Source organism: Homarus americanus, unplaced genomic scaffold, assembly GCF_018991925.1.
Source record: "Homarus americanus isolate GMGI-L3 unplaced genomic scaffold, GMGI_Hamer_2.0 scaffold50420, whole genome shotgun sequence".
In the NCBI taxonomy this organism is placed as follows: domain Eukaryota; kingdom Metazoa; phylum Arthropoda; class Malacostraca; order Decapoda; family Nephropidae; genus Homarus; species Homarus americanus.
In genome coordinates this window covers 6,099-22,348 of record NW_024750547.1, presented here as the reverse complement: position 1 = coordinate 22,348, position 16,250 = coordinate 6,099, and the positions used below count along the sequence as shown (strand labels likewise).

The 16,250-nt window shown below is 42.8% G+C and overlaps 1 protein-coding gene across 1 annotated transcript; it reads left to right on the top strand.

Annotated features, from left to right (window-relative positions):
* Nucleotides 1–1,375: 1,375 nt before the first annotated feature.
* Nucleotides 1,376–2,140, top strand: LOC121854103 (probable inactive receptor kinase At1g48480). Its single transcript, XM_042348489.1, has one exon. It carries the CDS (start codon nucleotides 1,376–1,378, stop codon nucleotides 2,138–2,140), a length of 765 nt encoding a protein of 254 aa, XP_042204423.1.
* The last annotated feature ends 14,110 nt before the right edge of the window (nucleotides 2,141–16,250 follow it).

Genomic DNA, 16,250 nt, shown 5'->3' with positions numbered 1-16,250 from the left:
ATATATATATATATATATATATATATATATACTACTGCCTGGGAAGATATTGGAAGCATAATGTGTTGTCTAATGGTAGACCCTGCTGCCATATGGCATCACGAAAATTGTGACCAAGTCCCAGGTTGCTGATCTGACTTTCTGCTTCATTTACACACAATTGCAGGGTCTCAATTGTTTCTCTTACCATTGACAACACAACATACATATATCGTGTCTCACTTTTGATCTTTTTTTCATTTTTGTATTTTTAGTTCTTTATTATTAAAATTATTATTATTATTACAGTTACTGTATTATTATCATCATTATTTTATTATTTTATTTTTGTTTGTTTTATCATAAATTTTATTTATTATGAATTATTATGACTATTATTTATTATTATTATTATTATTATAACTATTATCATTATTATTAATATTATTACTATTATTATTATTATTATTACATTTTCGACCCCCCAGGCCCCGATGTGGGTCAGTGACCTGTGTCCGGGTGGGCTAATCCCCGTAAAAAAAAACACTATTAGGCACATCTTCACTACATCTACTTCACTACACTATCAGGCACATCTTCACTACAACTACTTCACTACACTATCAGGCACATCTTCACTACAACTACTTCACTACACTATCAGGCACATCTTCACTACAACTACTTCACTACACTATCAGGCACAACTTCACTACACTATCAGGCACATCTTCACTACAACTACTTCACTACACTATCAGGCACATCTTCACTACAACTACTTCACTACACTATCAGGCACATCTTCACTACAATCATCACCAAGAATACCAGTACATTCTACAACTACTCACACTACACCTTATCAGGTACATTCTCTACTGCAAACTTACTTACACTACACTGCAAAGCACATCTTCACCGCTAACCAACACACCATCAAAAATGACTTATTAAATCATCAAATACACTATCAGGCACATCTTCACTACAACTACTTCACTACACTATCAGGCACATCTTCACTACAACTACTTCACTACACTATCAGGCACATCATCACTACAACTACTTCACTACACTATCAGGCACATCTTCACTACAACTACTTCACTACACTATCAGGCACATCTTCACTACACATCTTCACTACACTTTTAGGCACCTCTTCACTACACTATCAGGCACATCTTCACTACACCTACTTCACTACACTATGAGGCACATCTTCACTACACATCTTCACTACACTATGAGGCACCTCTTCACTATACTATAAGGCACCTCTTCACTTCATTGCACAACAACTATCACTTCAGCGCCTCAAAAACGCATCTAACCCCCAAATAATAATTTGATGTCCTGGTGAAGGCTGAGTCGATACAGATAATTAAAAATGGCTTGCCGAAAAACAGAAAACTTCCAAGATTGGGTGTGTGAGCTTCTCCCTGAGGACGTGACTGACCTCCTACAAGACGGAGCGGAAATTCTTGGGGAGGGAGCGCACGCAATTGCTTACCTTGTCAAGTGGGGAAATGATGTAGCTGTTTTGAAAAAGGCAGTGTCACCATCAGCCAAAAAATTCTTCAAGGATGAGGCTGCCAAGATGTATGCCCTCGATGGTGCTGGGGGGATTCCTAAGGTACTTGGGTACTGTCCAAAACCTCCAGCGATCCTCCAGTCCTTCAGGGGTAAGCTCACACTCAACCACCTTCTCTCTGAAGATAACCTGATCTGCCAATATGACCTTATACAACTGGGGCTCCTCCTTGGTGAGAAAATCCTTGAGATGAACACGAAAGGTCTAGCACACAATGACATCAAGGAGGATAACATAATGATCCAAGGGCCCTCATCCCGGCCAGAGGTCAGCCTCATTGACCTCGGTCTGGCCTGTGAGATCGGTAAGTCTTGTAAAGTCAGCGCTGATTGCCTACACGAGGACTTCCCCTGGATGGCCCCTGAAGTCTGCCGTGGGTTTAGGACCACCAAGAATTCAGATACATATTCTTTCGGGTTTGTCCTGATGGAATTGATCAAGGAGGCCCCAGGGGACCATCCAGAGGTCACAAAACTCGCCAAGAAGGCCATGACCAAGCGCCGCACTGACCGGCCATCACTACCACACCTCCTCCGAGAATTCCGAGAAATCATCAGTTGAAGAAAAAATTTTAGGCCCCAAGCTATAAAGCACACACTATCTCTCACCTTCCCACAGCGTATCTGAACGAAACGAAAAACAAAACTCAAACGACAGGTAAACCTTGCATCCGATTCCTTGTCCGCCTGACTTCAACATTCCCCTAACTCAAACCTTCAACAGCACAACCTTGGACTTTTTTTCATAAGATGGCAGATCAATGGGTAAGGAAAACGCTTAAATTCACGATGTTAATTATATTTTTAAATAAATTGGGACCAAAACTCTACAAAATAAGGGTTAAAGTTGCTAAAACATCACGTGACTGAGAAAACTAGTTATTTATGATAGGATTGAAGGTCTAAATCGTTCCTAACTCATCACAAGCCATCAGAAAAATCTAGTCTGCATGTCTAGGTACAGATTGATTGATACGTTTATTGAGATACAAAAAACATTAGTACATCTCAAAGGGATGAAGTGACATAAGTCATCCCCACCCCAATCCAGGAATGTCCCTCTCAGGTCTCACATAAATCCCTAATATTTCATATAATCAGTTATATACATACATAGTTATATTCTAGATGAAAAATTTCTATATTTCTTTAATATATCATCTATTTTCGTATTTTTATACATCCACTCTATTTGCATGGGGACATTATTTATATGGGCATTTCTATATACATTAAGCAATGGGCATTCCAGTATATAATGTGGCAGGGTATGGGATCTGGGTGTTCTACAAACTCTACATTCTTTATCCTGTTCACTTCTCTCAGCTCCAAGTTCCCAATAATATTTATATCCTAATCTTAACCTCATATACACTGAATCTTTCCACCTACTCCCATCTTTCCCATATGTAAATTTTGTGTTCATGAGAACATGATGGCAATGTTTCATTGTTTCCCTTTTCTCGTATATTTCATTCCTTTTGAAATTATCTTCTATTGATTGTATTTTCCGTAATTTGCTCCTTAATTGTTTCAAGGTTTTAGTACATATTATGTCGATCTCGGCCTTTTCCGTGGCTCTTTTTGCTATTATATCTACTGCTTCATTAAGACCAATGCCTACATGTGAAGGGACCCATACAAATTGAACATTATGGCCATTTTTCCTTATTGTATTTACTAATTTTCTACATGAACCAATAATGTGTTCAAAGACTGGACTCCCACTGTTCAAAGAATCCAAAGCTGCCCTACTATCAACAAAAAAATATGCATCTTTATACACATTTACAACATTTTCCAACCCTACTAAGATTGCATATAACTCAGCTTGTGTTGATGAAATAAAACTGCTCAACCGAAGTCCAATTTTGATGTCATCATTCCCTTGTTCTGTGTACTGTCTTATAAGGATCCCGCACCCTGCCCTGCCACTTGACATAACTGAACCGTCACAATATACATGCAATGTGTTTATTTTAGGCAAATTACTAATCTTATTCCCATATAAAGCCCTTAACTGTCCTGGTTCATGTAATAATTTCTTCATTGTGAGAGGCACTATGTCTAACTCTACTTCACGTTCTTCCCAGGGTGGATTCTTACAACTCTTCTGAACAGCTGTACACCAGTCTGCCAGATTACATTTTTTAATAATATTTACTAATCCATTCATGCATCCTCCCTTGCCTTGCCTACAGAAGGTCCGTTTACCTTTTAAACCATCATTTATATCTTGTACAAATTTACCCCCACTGTTCCCTCTCATTAATCGAACTGCTGCAACTGTATTAATTTCATTGACCCTCTGTGAAATGCTCTGTAACCTTAGTTCCATTTTCATTATCTCAATCATTGCATTCTTTTGACACCCTAAAATTATTCTCATTGCTTCATTTTGCATGATCTCAAGCTTCCGTATCCTTCCTTCACCAGTACAAGAGAGGACAGGTGCTGCATAGTCTATAAGTGATCTGATGGTAGAAATATACATCATTCTCAGTATGGGTACCCCAGCACCTTTACCACAACATGCTAGAGCCTTCAAGGGCTGTAATCTTGCTCTACATTGAGTGAGGACATGATATATTTCTGCCTCTTTACTTTCACTAGTAAAGCCAATTTACATTCCTAAATATTTATACTTTGACACTTTCTCAACAATTTTTCCATTTAGAAAACGGATTCAGTTCCTCTTCCTTTACATTCACACTTGGTTTTTTCTTCATTGATAACTAAGCCCATCTTTTGCGAAAGAACAATAAAATTATTTAATGCAATCTGCAAATTTTTTAAAGAGTTTCCTTGAAATAAGATGTCATCTGCATAAATGATGGTTACAACTCCTTTGGGATATTTGTGTGAGGCTATCTTGTTCATTAACACATTAAATAACATTGGACTCTATACTCCCCCTTGGGGAGTGCCTAGTTCAAGTGCTCTTTCCTCAGACAAACATCCCTGATACCATACACAGATTCTCCTTCCATGCAAGTAGTCACCTATCCAGTGTAACAACTTTCCTGATACCCCTAGAGCAGCCAGTTCATTCATAACTACTTCACTGTGAGCTTTATCAAATGCTCCTTGTAAATCCACAAAAACTCTACATCTGTCTGCATCATTTGATAAACATTTTATAACACAGTCTGAAGTACATTTCCCTTCCAAAAAACCAAATAAATTACAAGATAAATTTTCCCCCACAATATATACAAGCCTATTTAATAATACTCTAAAACGACGGTAAATCACCACTATATCGACGCTAAATAAAAACACCCCAAACAAATGATAATAATTCCCCATGTGATTCAACAGATAATAAGACTCCCAGGTTCTGTTGTAAATAAAGGAAATCTAAACAGAACCTTAACACAAAGGTACAGATATTGGAAGCCACAGTCAATAAAGATGTCAGCCAACTTACCAATATAATCCATTAATTTTAAAGGAGGAACGAGACTCGATTCCTCATAATGTCAGTATTGTGTTTTGCATCTACCAGAGTGTGTGTCAGAAACGTATACACAGTGTCTTATAGATTCTGGTGGTGTTTGAGTGAATATTGGTATTAAAAGAGCAACATCTCTTCAGTAGTGTGAGGTCTGCCATAGGTGAGGACAAGGTTGCCACGATCAACCACGAAAATGTGACGGGTTGTGTGTGTCGACGACGACTAAAACAACAACAACAGCAGCTACAACATCAACAACTACAACAAAAACATAAGAGTATATTAAGCTGAACAAACACACACACACCATCTTGAGTTATTTAATGAGAGAGACACGTGGACTATAACAAGTTAATAAAGAGAATTTGCATCGTATTGAAAAAAATTGTCATCGAGTTATTTTGAGTCATTTCCTTTGAGCAAATCGTCACCCGGTTATAATAACAGGCAGCATTCTGTACACATTTTGGTGAAAGAAAAACAAACTGAGGAATATATATCTCTCTCACTGTCGCTATTTTTATTTTTTAGGGGAGCATAAACAACAAGCTTCAAGATGCAAACAAAACAATATCTTTAAACAACAGATTTAAAGGTGTAAACAAAATATATCCCACATAAACAACAAACTCAAGGGTGTAAACAAAGAAATAGCTTACTTAAACAACACACTTAAGGGTGTAAACAAAACAATAGCTTTAAACAACATATTCAAAGGTGTAAACAATATATATCTCATGTAAACCAAAAATTAAGAGTGTAAACAAAATGTATCCCAAGTTGACAACACACTAACAACACTGACAACACACTAACAACACTAACAACACACTAACAACACTGACAACACACTAACAACACTAACAACACAACACTGACAACACACTAACACACACTGACAACACACTAACAACACTAACACACTAACAACACTGACAACACACTAACAACACTGACAACACACTAACAACACTGACAACACACTAACAACACTGACAACACACTAACAACACTGACAACACACTAACAACACTGACAACACACTAACAACACTGACAACACACTAACAACACTGACAACACACTAACAACACACGACTCCAATGTAATAAAACAAACACCAAAAAGACCTATTAAAATCCCAAACAGAGAATCTAATTTAGCTTTTGTCAATATCCAACTGTAGTGAACATCCAACAGAGCATCGTGTGACTATCGGCCGGTCGAGCGAACATGGTAGGTGTATGAGGAGGCCTGGTGGTGTGTGTGCGTGGTAGATGTTCCTCAATTTCATATGGTCAGTCACCCGTTAGGTCATTTACAAAGCCAATGTCATCAAGGAAATATCTCAACTGCACCAGAAAATATATTAATATAGATTCTTTAATTAGTCCGTTGGGTATTGTCAATGGGAACTGTACAATTGTGTTTTTTATCTGAGCTATAATGCACTTAAAACGTGGCACCGTCTTTGTCAGAGAACATCAGAAATCGTCTTACACTGCCAACTTGTTGCAACTCTTCAACTAACGCAGAGAAACACTCACAGAGGCGTGTAGATCCGAAAGTCAACAAGACACGAAAGGTTATGTCACTTGTTTTTTGATACACAATCACCGAATTACATCAGAACTGTTAATTTTTTTTCTTCTTGAAGGTATCTTTGGCTGACAAATCATTAATTAGTTCCAAGGATTCTAGCTGTACCTCCTTGAAATTCGGGATCATCACAAGATTCCCGTGTTCCACTGCTATTTCTGAAGAGTTACAGTTTGGCAAGGAAAGCTAAGATAATAATTCGTATGAGTAATCATGCTTGAATCTTTCCCTTGTATCATGTGGAGCTCACAGAACACCTGAAGAAGGTCCACAATATACGACAGTCGTACTTCAGTATTAAATGTAGCCAGCAAATCCATTTTCTCTTGTATTTCGAGGAAATTCTTCACTTGGTTGAGAATGGTGAGAAACTTTCCACCAAACAGCCACTTTACTTCTGTGTGGGCAAGAACAGTGTTTTATGCATGAAGACCATGTCGGCACACAGTTGACAAGTTTGACAATATGGTTTAACAAATATTTCAACTCGACGATGAATGAAACAGTGAACACCGGTGGCGTTTGGTGCTTTTTCTTTGACACGAGTTTGTAAACCAGATTTTGAACCAAGCCAGGCTGGAGGTGCATCGGTTGTGACGCTAACAAGATTACTCAAACTACACTCTTAATATATGGAGACATAATATCCATCACATCGGCCGAGGTTTTAAAATTCTGATACAGACGAATTTCTCTTTTATACTGCCAATCAAAATATATCAACATCAAGACAACAACTGGGTATGAGATGTTTCATCAAGTTGTATCGTAAGAAGAAGAAGAAAATAGCTCCTTTCATCTCTTGTACAAATTGGCTCTTCAAATCATGAGAGATATCAACCATTCTAGACTGGACTGTGTTGTTCGAAAAAATACTTCACTCAATTTCGCGTATCATCGTAACAAAGCGCACACTGTTCGGGGTACATAACAGATTCAGCTCCTCAACGATTGTGTGTGGCCTTTCCTTCAAGTTATCAAGTAAGGAACCTTGTATGGAGCTGCTACTAAGTTCTTATTGGGGGAGTATTCCAGCAGTGTCCGGCAGCTGTACATAAGATACCTACAGTCGTTTCCATCTCACCAGTGTTTGTTAAAGGTAATAATGTGTAGTTATTGGTGTCTGGCCATGGACACTTACTCTATTTGATAAAGCTGCAGCAGACAGTTTTAACCAGACACTTGATAGTCTTATTATCCTTTGTCAGATACTCCACCTAGGACATCTGACAGGCTACCAGACTCCCGATCCCCTCCTATACCTTTTGACTGATTATCACATCTACTTGTTTATCATCTACTAATTAACCTATTATAAGTAACATGAAGAAGTAAAATACACCTGCAGCTACCGGTAACGTGCGCCCCTGAGGTATTGTATTGTGAAAAAAAAAATCATTGTCTGCTTGATTGAATTTTTCCTGAAATCTGAGGCCCCTTGATTATCCCACCACTTTGAGAGCCGCTGTGGTTGAGGAAATAATGTGAGGAGGAGTTACATGAGTGCTCCACCCCCCTCCCCTCCCCTCCCCCTTCACCAGTTCACTACAACATGACAGGTGACAGTAATGAGAAAGGTGACAGGTCTCTCCCCTCCCCTTAACACCCATTGTTGACGGAAATTGTCCCTCTCAACCTGTCATCCTCCTGCTGTCTAACACGGCTCTCCACTCTGGCCTCCTCCATCTCACTTCATCTATGTCGTGACTAGTGATTGTGTGTCCCAACCCTACCTAACCTTACCTCTCTCCACCCTCCAATTTACTCATATTTTATCGATTTAAATTATATAGAAACGAATCGAGGTCAAGGACACTGAATGGAAAAAAAATACCCTGCTGTTCACTGTTGACCCCTCGGCCAGGTATACACTAATAACTCTGACCGTTGACCCACTGAGACTAAAGTTAAAATGAAATTCGTCTTCTCTTGGGACGTGATACCAACACCAAGGTCACTGGTTCTTGAAAATACTTAAAGAGTACGTGCTTAAAGACCTGAGTTAATGCATGGACTGGGTTGGACTCAAGAGTACATGCTTAAAACACTTCAGTTGTTTTAATTACAGGAGTACTTATAAACCACATTATAGTAAGGTACACGGGCCTACTGCAGTCACCTGTAATAATGAAGACAAATCACAGGTATACCACGACTAAATTACATGGTACAGTAACTTCTCACTGTAATATTCCGAGGTTACAGTTTTCTTAAAGATGAATTTACTTGTGAATAAAAAGTAAAAATAGTTAAAAAAAAAAAAGGGGGGATTTTTTCTGCATGTCGACTAAAGTTTGTGTCAGTTACTTTGAAGAATTTTAAATTACTCCTCAAAGGAACACAAGAGCACTTCATATCTTGAGGGTTTTTTCCGCCTTTGATACTCACATACGAGCATAGAGCCATCACATTATAAAGATCTACGCCCCAAAAAATTCTTGAAAAATACTCCGAAACCTTATTATTATTATTATTATTATTATTATTATTATTATTATTATTATTATTATTATTATTATTATTATTATTATTATTATTATTATTATTATTATTTTTATTATTATTATCTAGAGTGATTACTTTCCATTATCATGACACTCACACTCAATCACTCAATCGCACTCACTCACTCACTCACTCACCCGGGACGTCAGATCTGTAGACACCCTTACCAGACCTGACAAATGCCTCTACCTTCAAGTTGTCTCATAGGGCCTGTACTTCCATTACCTCCCACTGGCCTCCTTCAGCCACCTCTCACCGGGCCAATTTCAGCCACCTCCCTCAAGCCACCTCCTACCACCACCACCCCTTGGCCACCTCCTACCACCACCCCTTGGCCACCTCTCACCACCTCCCTCGGGCCACCTCCTACCACCACCCCTTGGCCACCTCCTCACCACCACCCCCACCTCCTACCCACCCCCTTGGCCACACCCCTCACCACCTCCCCCACCATCACCCTTGCTCACACCCCACCTCCCTGGTCACCTCCTACCACCACCCCTTGGCCACCTCTCACCACCTACCTCGGGCCGCCTCCTACCACCACCCCTTGGCCACCTCTCACCACCTCCCTCGGGCCACCTCCTACCGCCACCCCTTGGCCACCTCTCACCACCACCCCTTGGCCACCTCCTACCACCACCCCTTGGCCACCTCTCACCACCACCCTCGGGCCACCTCCTACCACCACCCCTTGGCCACCTCTCACCACCTTGCCCGGACCACCTCCCATCACCTCAAGTCGTTCCATCTCGTCTGTGGTCATCGCCTAAGTCGTCTGGTCTGGTTTTGGTCTTGTTTTGGTCTTGTTTTGGTCTTGTTTTGGTCTTGTTTAGGTCTTGTTTAGGTCTCTTTGTCAGTCACGTCCACCTTAGAATAGTTTTGAGGAGTCTCCCCTTATCTGGGGTCATTATTATGTTTCTGTAGCATAGGTGGGGCATCTCTATATCTGTCTAAATGTTTGTCTGTTTGCCTCTGTCTCTCTGTTTCTCTGTCTGTCTGTCTGTTTACCTCTGTCTGTCTATCTGTCTGGCTCGGTCTGGAACTCTGTCTCTCTGTCTGTTTACCTCTGTCTACCTATCTGTCTTTCTCTGTCTCGGTTGGTCTTTGCCTCTCTCTGTCTATCTCTGTGCCTTTCTCTGTCTCTTTCCCTGTCTCAATCCGCCTGAATATTCTATATAACTTACACCCCAACGCTAACTACGACCCTTCAAAATACACGACCTTCCCTGAAACACTACTCACGACCTATCTCACTACTACGTTAATACGACCTGACTGTACTAACAACAATGACGACCAGTTAATTATAAAAAAAGGTCAACAAAAGAGTGACTATAACTGACTGACTGGAAGATATATCTAACTCACTAATGATTGGGCTTGACATGTTAATTGATCCATGGTAATTGTTTATTTAACTGGTTGACTGGTTGACTGACGTGGTACAGGTTAATTAAGTGATCGTTAGCATACCTTTGTCCGGATGATTGATTGGCCAATTAACCAACTGGAGAGGCTGACTGGATATTCATTCATTTTCACACCTTTAATTATCAATACGTTAATAATTTCCTTTTCACAGCTTGATAACTGACAGTGTCATAGACTATCTCCACTAGTAGACTATCTCCACTAATAGACTATCTCCACTAGTAGACTATCTCCACTAATAGACTATCTCCACTAGTAGACTATCTCCACTAATAGACTATCTCCACTAGTAGACTATCTCCACTAATAGGCTATCTCCGCTAGTAGACTATCTCCACTAATAGACTATCTCCACTAGTAGACTATCTCCACTAATAGACTATCTCCGCTAGTAGACTATCTCCACTAATAGACTATCTCCGCTAGTAGACTATCTCCCAGACTATCTCCACTAGTAGACTCTCTCCCAGACTATCTCCACTAGTAGACTATCTCCACTAATAGACTATCTCCGCTAGTAGACTATCTCCCATACTATCTCCACTAGTAGACTATCTCCACTAGTAGACTATCTCCCAGACTATCTCCACTAGTAGAATATCTCCCAGACTATCTCCACTAGTAGACTATCTCCCAGACTATCTCCACTAATAGACTATCTCCGCTAGTAGACTATCTCCCAGACTATCTCCGCTAGTAGACTATCTCCCAGACTATCTCCGCTAGTAGACTATCTCCCAGACTATCTCCGCTAGTAGACTATCTCCCAGACTATCATCACTAGTAGACTATTAACACTAACCACCACCACCACCACTAATATATCTTTCTCATTTTTTCTTTAATAATATTCTAAGTGTAAATAAAGTGTTGAGAATATAAGACATACACTCTGCCACTGTGTGTGTGTGTGTGTGTGTGTGTTATACTTAAGGCTATGGTGTTTTATTTACCTTATAGAAATTTTGTGTTTTTTTTGTGTTTGGATGAAGACTTAAAGAGTGTTTGGTTGTGTGAGTGGGTTTGTTTTGTCACACACACACACACACACACACACAGAGGGTCTGAAGGCTAACGTCAATCGTGTTAAGTAAGGAGATATTTGGCACCACAGAGGCCGCTGATGACCCACACGAGGTAAACAAAACACTTGAGAGACAAACAGACAGAAACAAAGCAGATGCAGAGAGAGAGAGAGAGAGAGAGAGAGAGAGAGAGAGAGAGAGAGATTTGCTCACACTCAATGAACTTAATGACATATAAACTGAGACAACAATAGGAAGATGAGAGAGGGAGGAAACTGGCTGACTGGTTGGCTGGCTCTCTAACTGGCTGGCGAACTGGTAAGCTGGCTGACTAATCTATAGACATAAAACCTTACAACAAATAAAATCCTTAAATTTTGACCTGTGTAAGAAAATCCTAAAATTCCAGGCCGGATTTACTGGAAAGAACCATCACTACAAAAAACCTAACCTAGAGTGACGTGGTTATAAGTGAGGTCTTTTATAACTTGTTTCTGGCCAACTTTGTGTTTACTGATCAAATCAAGATGAAGTTTACAATCGTAACTTGGTTCGTAACAGGTCAGGGGTTAGTCAGGTCAGGGGTTAGTTCTTGCATGTTTGAGGTCAGATCGGGAAGAAATGCGTGGAGCTAAGTCTAGCGTGATTGCCAGATACCCAAAGAATGTTCTATATTACTGAGGGTATATACAAACACTTGTTGTCTTTAAAAGTAGGTTCTATTCTCGTACGGGAGATAATACAGTAGGACGCGAAAGCCTGTGGGCACACCACCAGGACTCAGTCTTAACTACCTCTACATCTATCTATGTATTACTACGCGCTGGCCTATACAGATGCCAGCATTCACAAGCTGAATACATAAAGTATAAATGTGATAATTTATATACATAATATGGTGCACAATAAATAGAATATTACATAGAATTAATACATGTTCTGTAATGCTTTACTATACATAATTAATAATAGTAATATAAGAGTAATATAATAATATACAGCTGAAGGCACTACTTTGTGTCCATATATATCATACACCTCCCTCCCCCCTATACGCTCATAGTTTCATCTTGAGCGGACCATTTGTTTCTGAGTCGCTCGGACCTGCGGAGTACTGGGGCAGAAACACAAGGTGGGGATGGATTTACTTTAGAGACATCAACATTAGGGGACTCAACTGGGGAGGGGTCAACACTAGGCAGCTCCACAGGTCGGAGGAAACGACGGTTCCTCCACCATACTCTACCACTAGGAAGACGCACTTGGTAGTCCCTGGACCGGCCAATACCCATAACAACCCCAACCTTGTCCCAGCGGTGAGATACCGGATCTTGAATCCTGATCTGCTGGCCGATACTCAACCTGGGAAGGGGGCGGGCATGACAGTCGTACCGAGCAGCGACATCTGCGGCTCGTTCTGCTGCACGGCGGTCACATTCTTCAGTCTTGGCCTGCCACTCTTGAGAAAAAGACTTCGGGTGGGCAGGAACACAAGACCTGAGATGATGTCCGTATAGAACCTGGGCTGGGGAGCGTCCGGTGAAGTTCGGGGTGTTGCGTAACTCCAACAAACCTCGATCGAAGTCCTCGCAGTCGATATTTCCTGAGGGTGACACCTTAAGGATCAGGTGTTTCACAGTCTTGACTGCGGCTTCAGCGTGTCCATTCGCCTGGGGGTAGTGGGGCGAGGTCACGACATGACGGACTCCCCAACGGTCCATGAAGTCCCGGAACTCGTGGCTGGTGAACTGGGGTCCTCCATCAGTCCTGAGGCGGAGGGGAACACCAACTTCTCTGAAGTAATGCCTGAAGCTCCGGATGGTAGCAGTAGCCGTTGTATCACTACCACAGGGGACGACAACAGGCCATCCAGACAGTCGGTCGGCAATGACGAGGAAGGACTTCCCTGCAACTGCAAAGAAATCGGCCGACACAGACTCGAAGGGTCTTGAAGGGTTATCGTCGCACATTAAAGGTTCCTGTTGCTGGCTAGGTTGCAGAATCTGGCACGGTTCACAGGCACGGACGGTACTTGCAATGTCCGCGTTGATTCCGGGCCAAAATACAGTCTGCTTCGCCCGTCGCTTGGTGGCCTCCACTCCTCGATGGCTGTCGTGAAGGCGGGCCAAGGTACGGCGGCGTAGGGCAGCAGGAATAACTACTCGTGGACCATACAAGACGAGGTCTCCATCACAATAGAGGTCCTCGCGTATTTTCCAGTACGGGAGTAGCGATTCATGAAGGTCGTATCGGTTAGATGGAAATCCCTGAGACACACAGTCGACGAGCCGGATGTAGGAAGGGTCGGCCCGGGCTGCGGTGCGGAGATCTTCAAGGGTCTTGTCTGCATCCGGTGCTGTAGACTCTTCTGATGTGAAGACGGCCTTCAATGAAACCACTGACTTGAGGGATGCAGCAGCTGTAGAACACAACATCTCGTCCTCTGGGGTGGGGCGACTGACGGGGGCGCGGGACAGGGCATCCGGGATGCACAACAGCTTACCCGCACGCCACACAGCCGTGAAGAGATAAGGCGAGAGCTTCTCTTTCAGACGTTGAAGGCGAGGATTTTCTACTGCATCCAAAGAGTAGTGATTGATTATAGGTATAAGGGGGCGATGATCCGTGAAGAGGGTGAAGTGCTGAAGTCCTATCAGGTAGAAACGGCACTTCGCCATCGCCCAGACAACAGCCAACATCTCCAGCTCAATCGTGGCATATCGGGTCTCAGCGTCCGTCAGGAACCGGGATCCACACTGAATTAAGCGGAGTTGTCCACCGCCATGGTCCTGCAGAAGGGCGTAACCAACGCCGTAGAGTCTGGAGGCGTCAGTCTGGAGGACGGTGGGTAGGGCTGGGTCGTAACAGGCGAGGACAGGTGGACTCACAAGGGCCTGCTTAACTCGCTGGAAGGCCTCTTGATGATCTGGGGTCCACAGGAATGTCCTCCTGGGGCTCAGCAGGGGGCGTAACGGCTGGGCTGCGGCGGAGATGTCAGGTGTGAATTCAGCCAGCTGATTGACCAGACCTAAAAAAGAACGGAGGTCTGTTAGGTTGGCAGGGGTTGGAAAATCCCTTATTCCACTTACTTTCTCCGGGTCAGCTGCGATGCCTGATGCTGAGAGAGTGTACCCACAGAAGTTCACTGATGGAGCGGCGACTACAAACTTGTCAGCGTTGAGGGTAATCCCGTACTTTCGACATCTGGTGAGAACTTCATATATCCGGGAGAGGTGGGCACAGTAGTCTTCGTCGTGGAGTAAGATATCATCAACCACCTTGACACAATTCGTGACTCCTTGAAGGGCCGCGTCACCACGTTGACAGAATGCATCGCCCGTAGCGGCAAATCCCATGGGGCCTCTGCAATACTGGTATCTTCCAAATGGTGTGATGAATGTAGTCAAGTGTTGGTCTTCTTCGGCCAACTCGATCTGCCAATAACCACATAAGGCGTCCATAGTTGTAAAAAACTTCGCCTTCGGGTCCACACTTCGAACAGCTGCGAAGGGTGTGGGTGAAGGGTGGGCTGGACGGGAAACTTGTTGGTTAAGTTTTGACAGATCGGTGGTGATCCGTACTCCACCACGAGGTTTGGCGACGGGGACGAGAGGGTGGCACCAAGGTGAAGGTTCGTCTCCGGCCGGTTTGATGATTCCCTGAGCAACCATGGAGTCAAGCTCTTGTCTAACTAGCTCCTTGTAGGCGTGAGGAATCAAACGAGGGGTGTGGATGGCAAAAGGTGTAGCACCATCCTTAAGATGAATCTTCATAGGTGGACCCACCATCGGCTTGAGTGGTGTGGATCCTAAAGATTTCTTATTAACCAACACGTCAGCAAACTCCTTGAGAAGGTAAGCTCTTGCGTCAGAAGGGGACGTGTTAGTAGAGATAGGGAATTCCTTCAACCTGTTGACATGGGTGACCTTTAAGATAGGTTTAGGGAATTCCTTGGAAATAATGGCCAATTCTTGACAATGGCCATATGATAAAAGCGGAGTCGGGATACCATTATGAACATCAATCCGGGCTGAGCAAGACTGCTTACCAAAGGTAAGGGTAGCCCAGAAAGATCCCAACGCTGGAGCCATCTTGGAACCATCAGCTGTCAGTTTCGTTGTCTGAGGAGGGGGCTGTAGGTTGCTCCGGGGTATTCCCAAACTTGCTAAATGTTGTGGACCAATTACTGAGACGTCAGCACCGGTGTCAGGTAACATCTGAAGACTGGATGACGAGTTACCGTAAGAAATGACGACATTGATGTGCTGGGGCGTCGTGTCTGTGGAACTACGTACACGACGGCAGGAACGACTGGACACAGCGTCTTGATGCTTGCCAGAAGGAGGGGGCGCGCCAGCACTACCTGAGGATGACTTCTTGGATCCTAGGTGGCGTCCTTTATGTGTCTTCTTACGACAACATTTGTCATAATGGCCCACACGACCACAAAGTCTACACTGAACTTTGCTAGCAGGGCACTTGACTGTGTAAGCCCAGTGACCCTGGCGGTCGCAACTTCTGCACACGCTTTGAGCAGCTGGGCACTGGGAGGCATTATGCTGTCTCGCACAGCTGTTACACAAAGCTGCTGCTGAAGGTGTGGCTGGAGGGTGAGGGGTGGGGTTACTTTGCTGCTTCTTACCCTTTCTGTAG

Excerpts from the sequence above, each read along its gene's own strand:
- LOC121854103 (XM_042348489.1), top strand. The coding sequence starts at position 1,376 with ATGGCTTGCCGAAAAACAGAAAACTTCCAAGATTGGGTGTGTGAGCTT.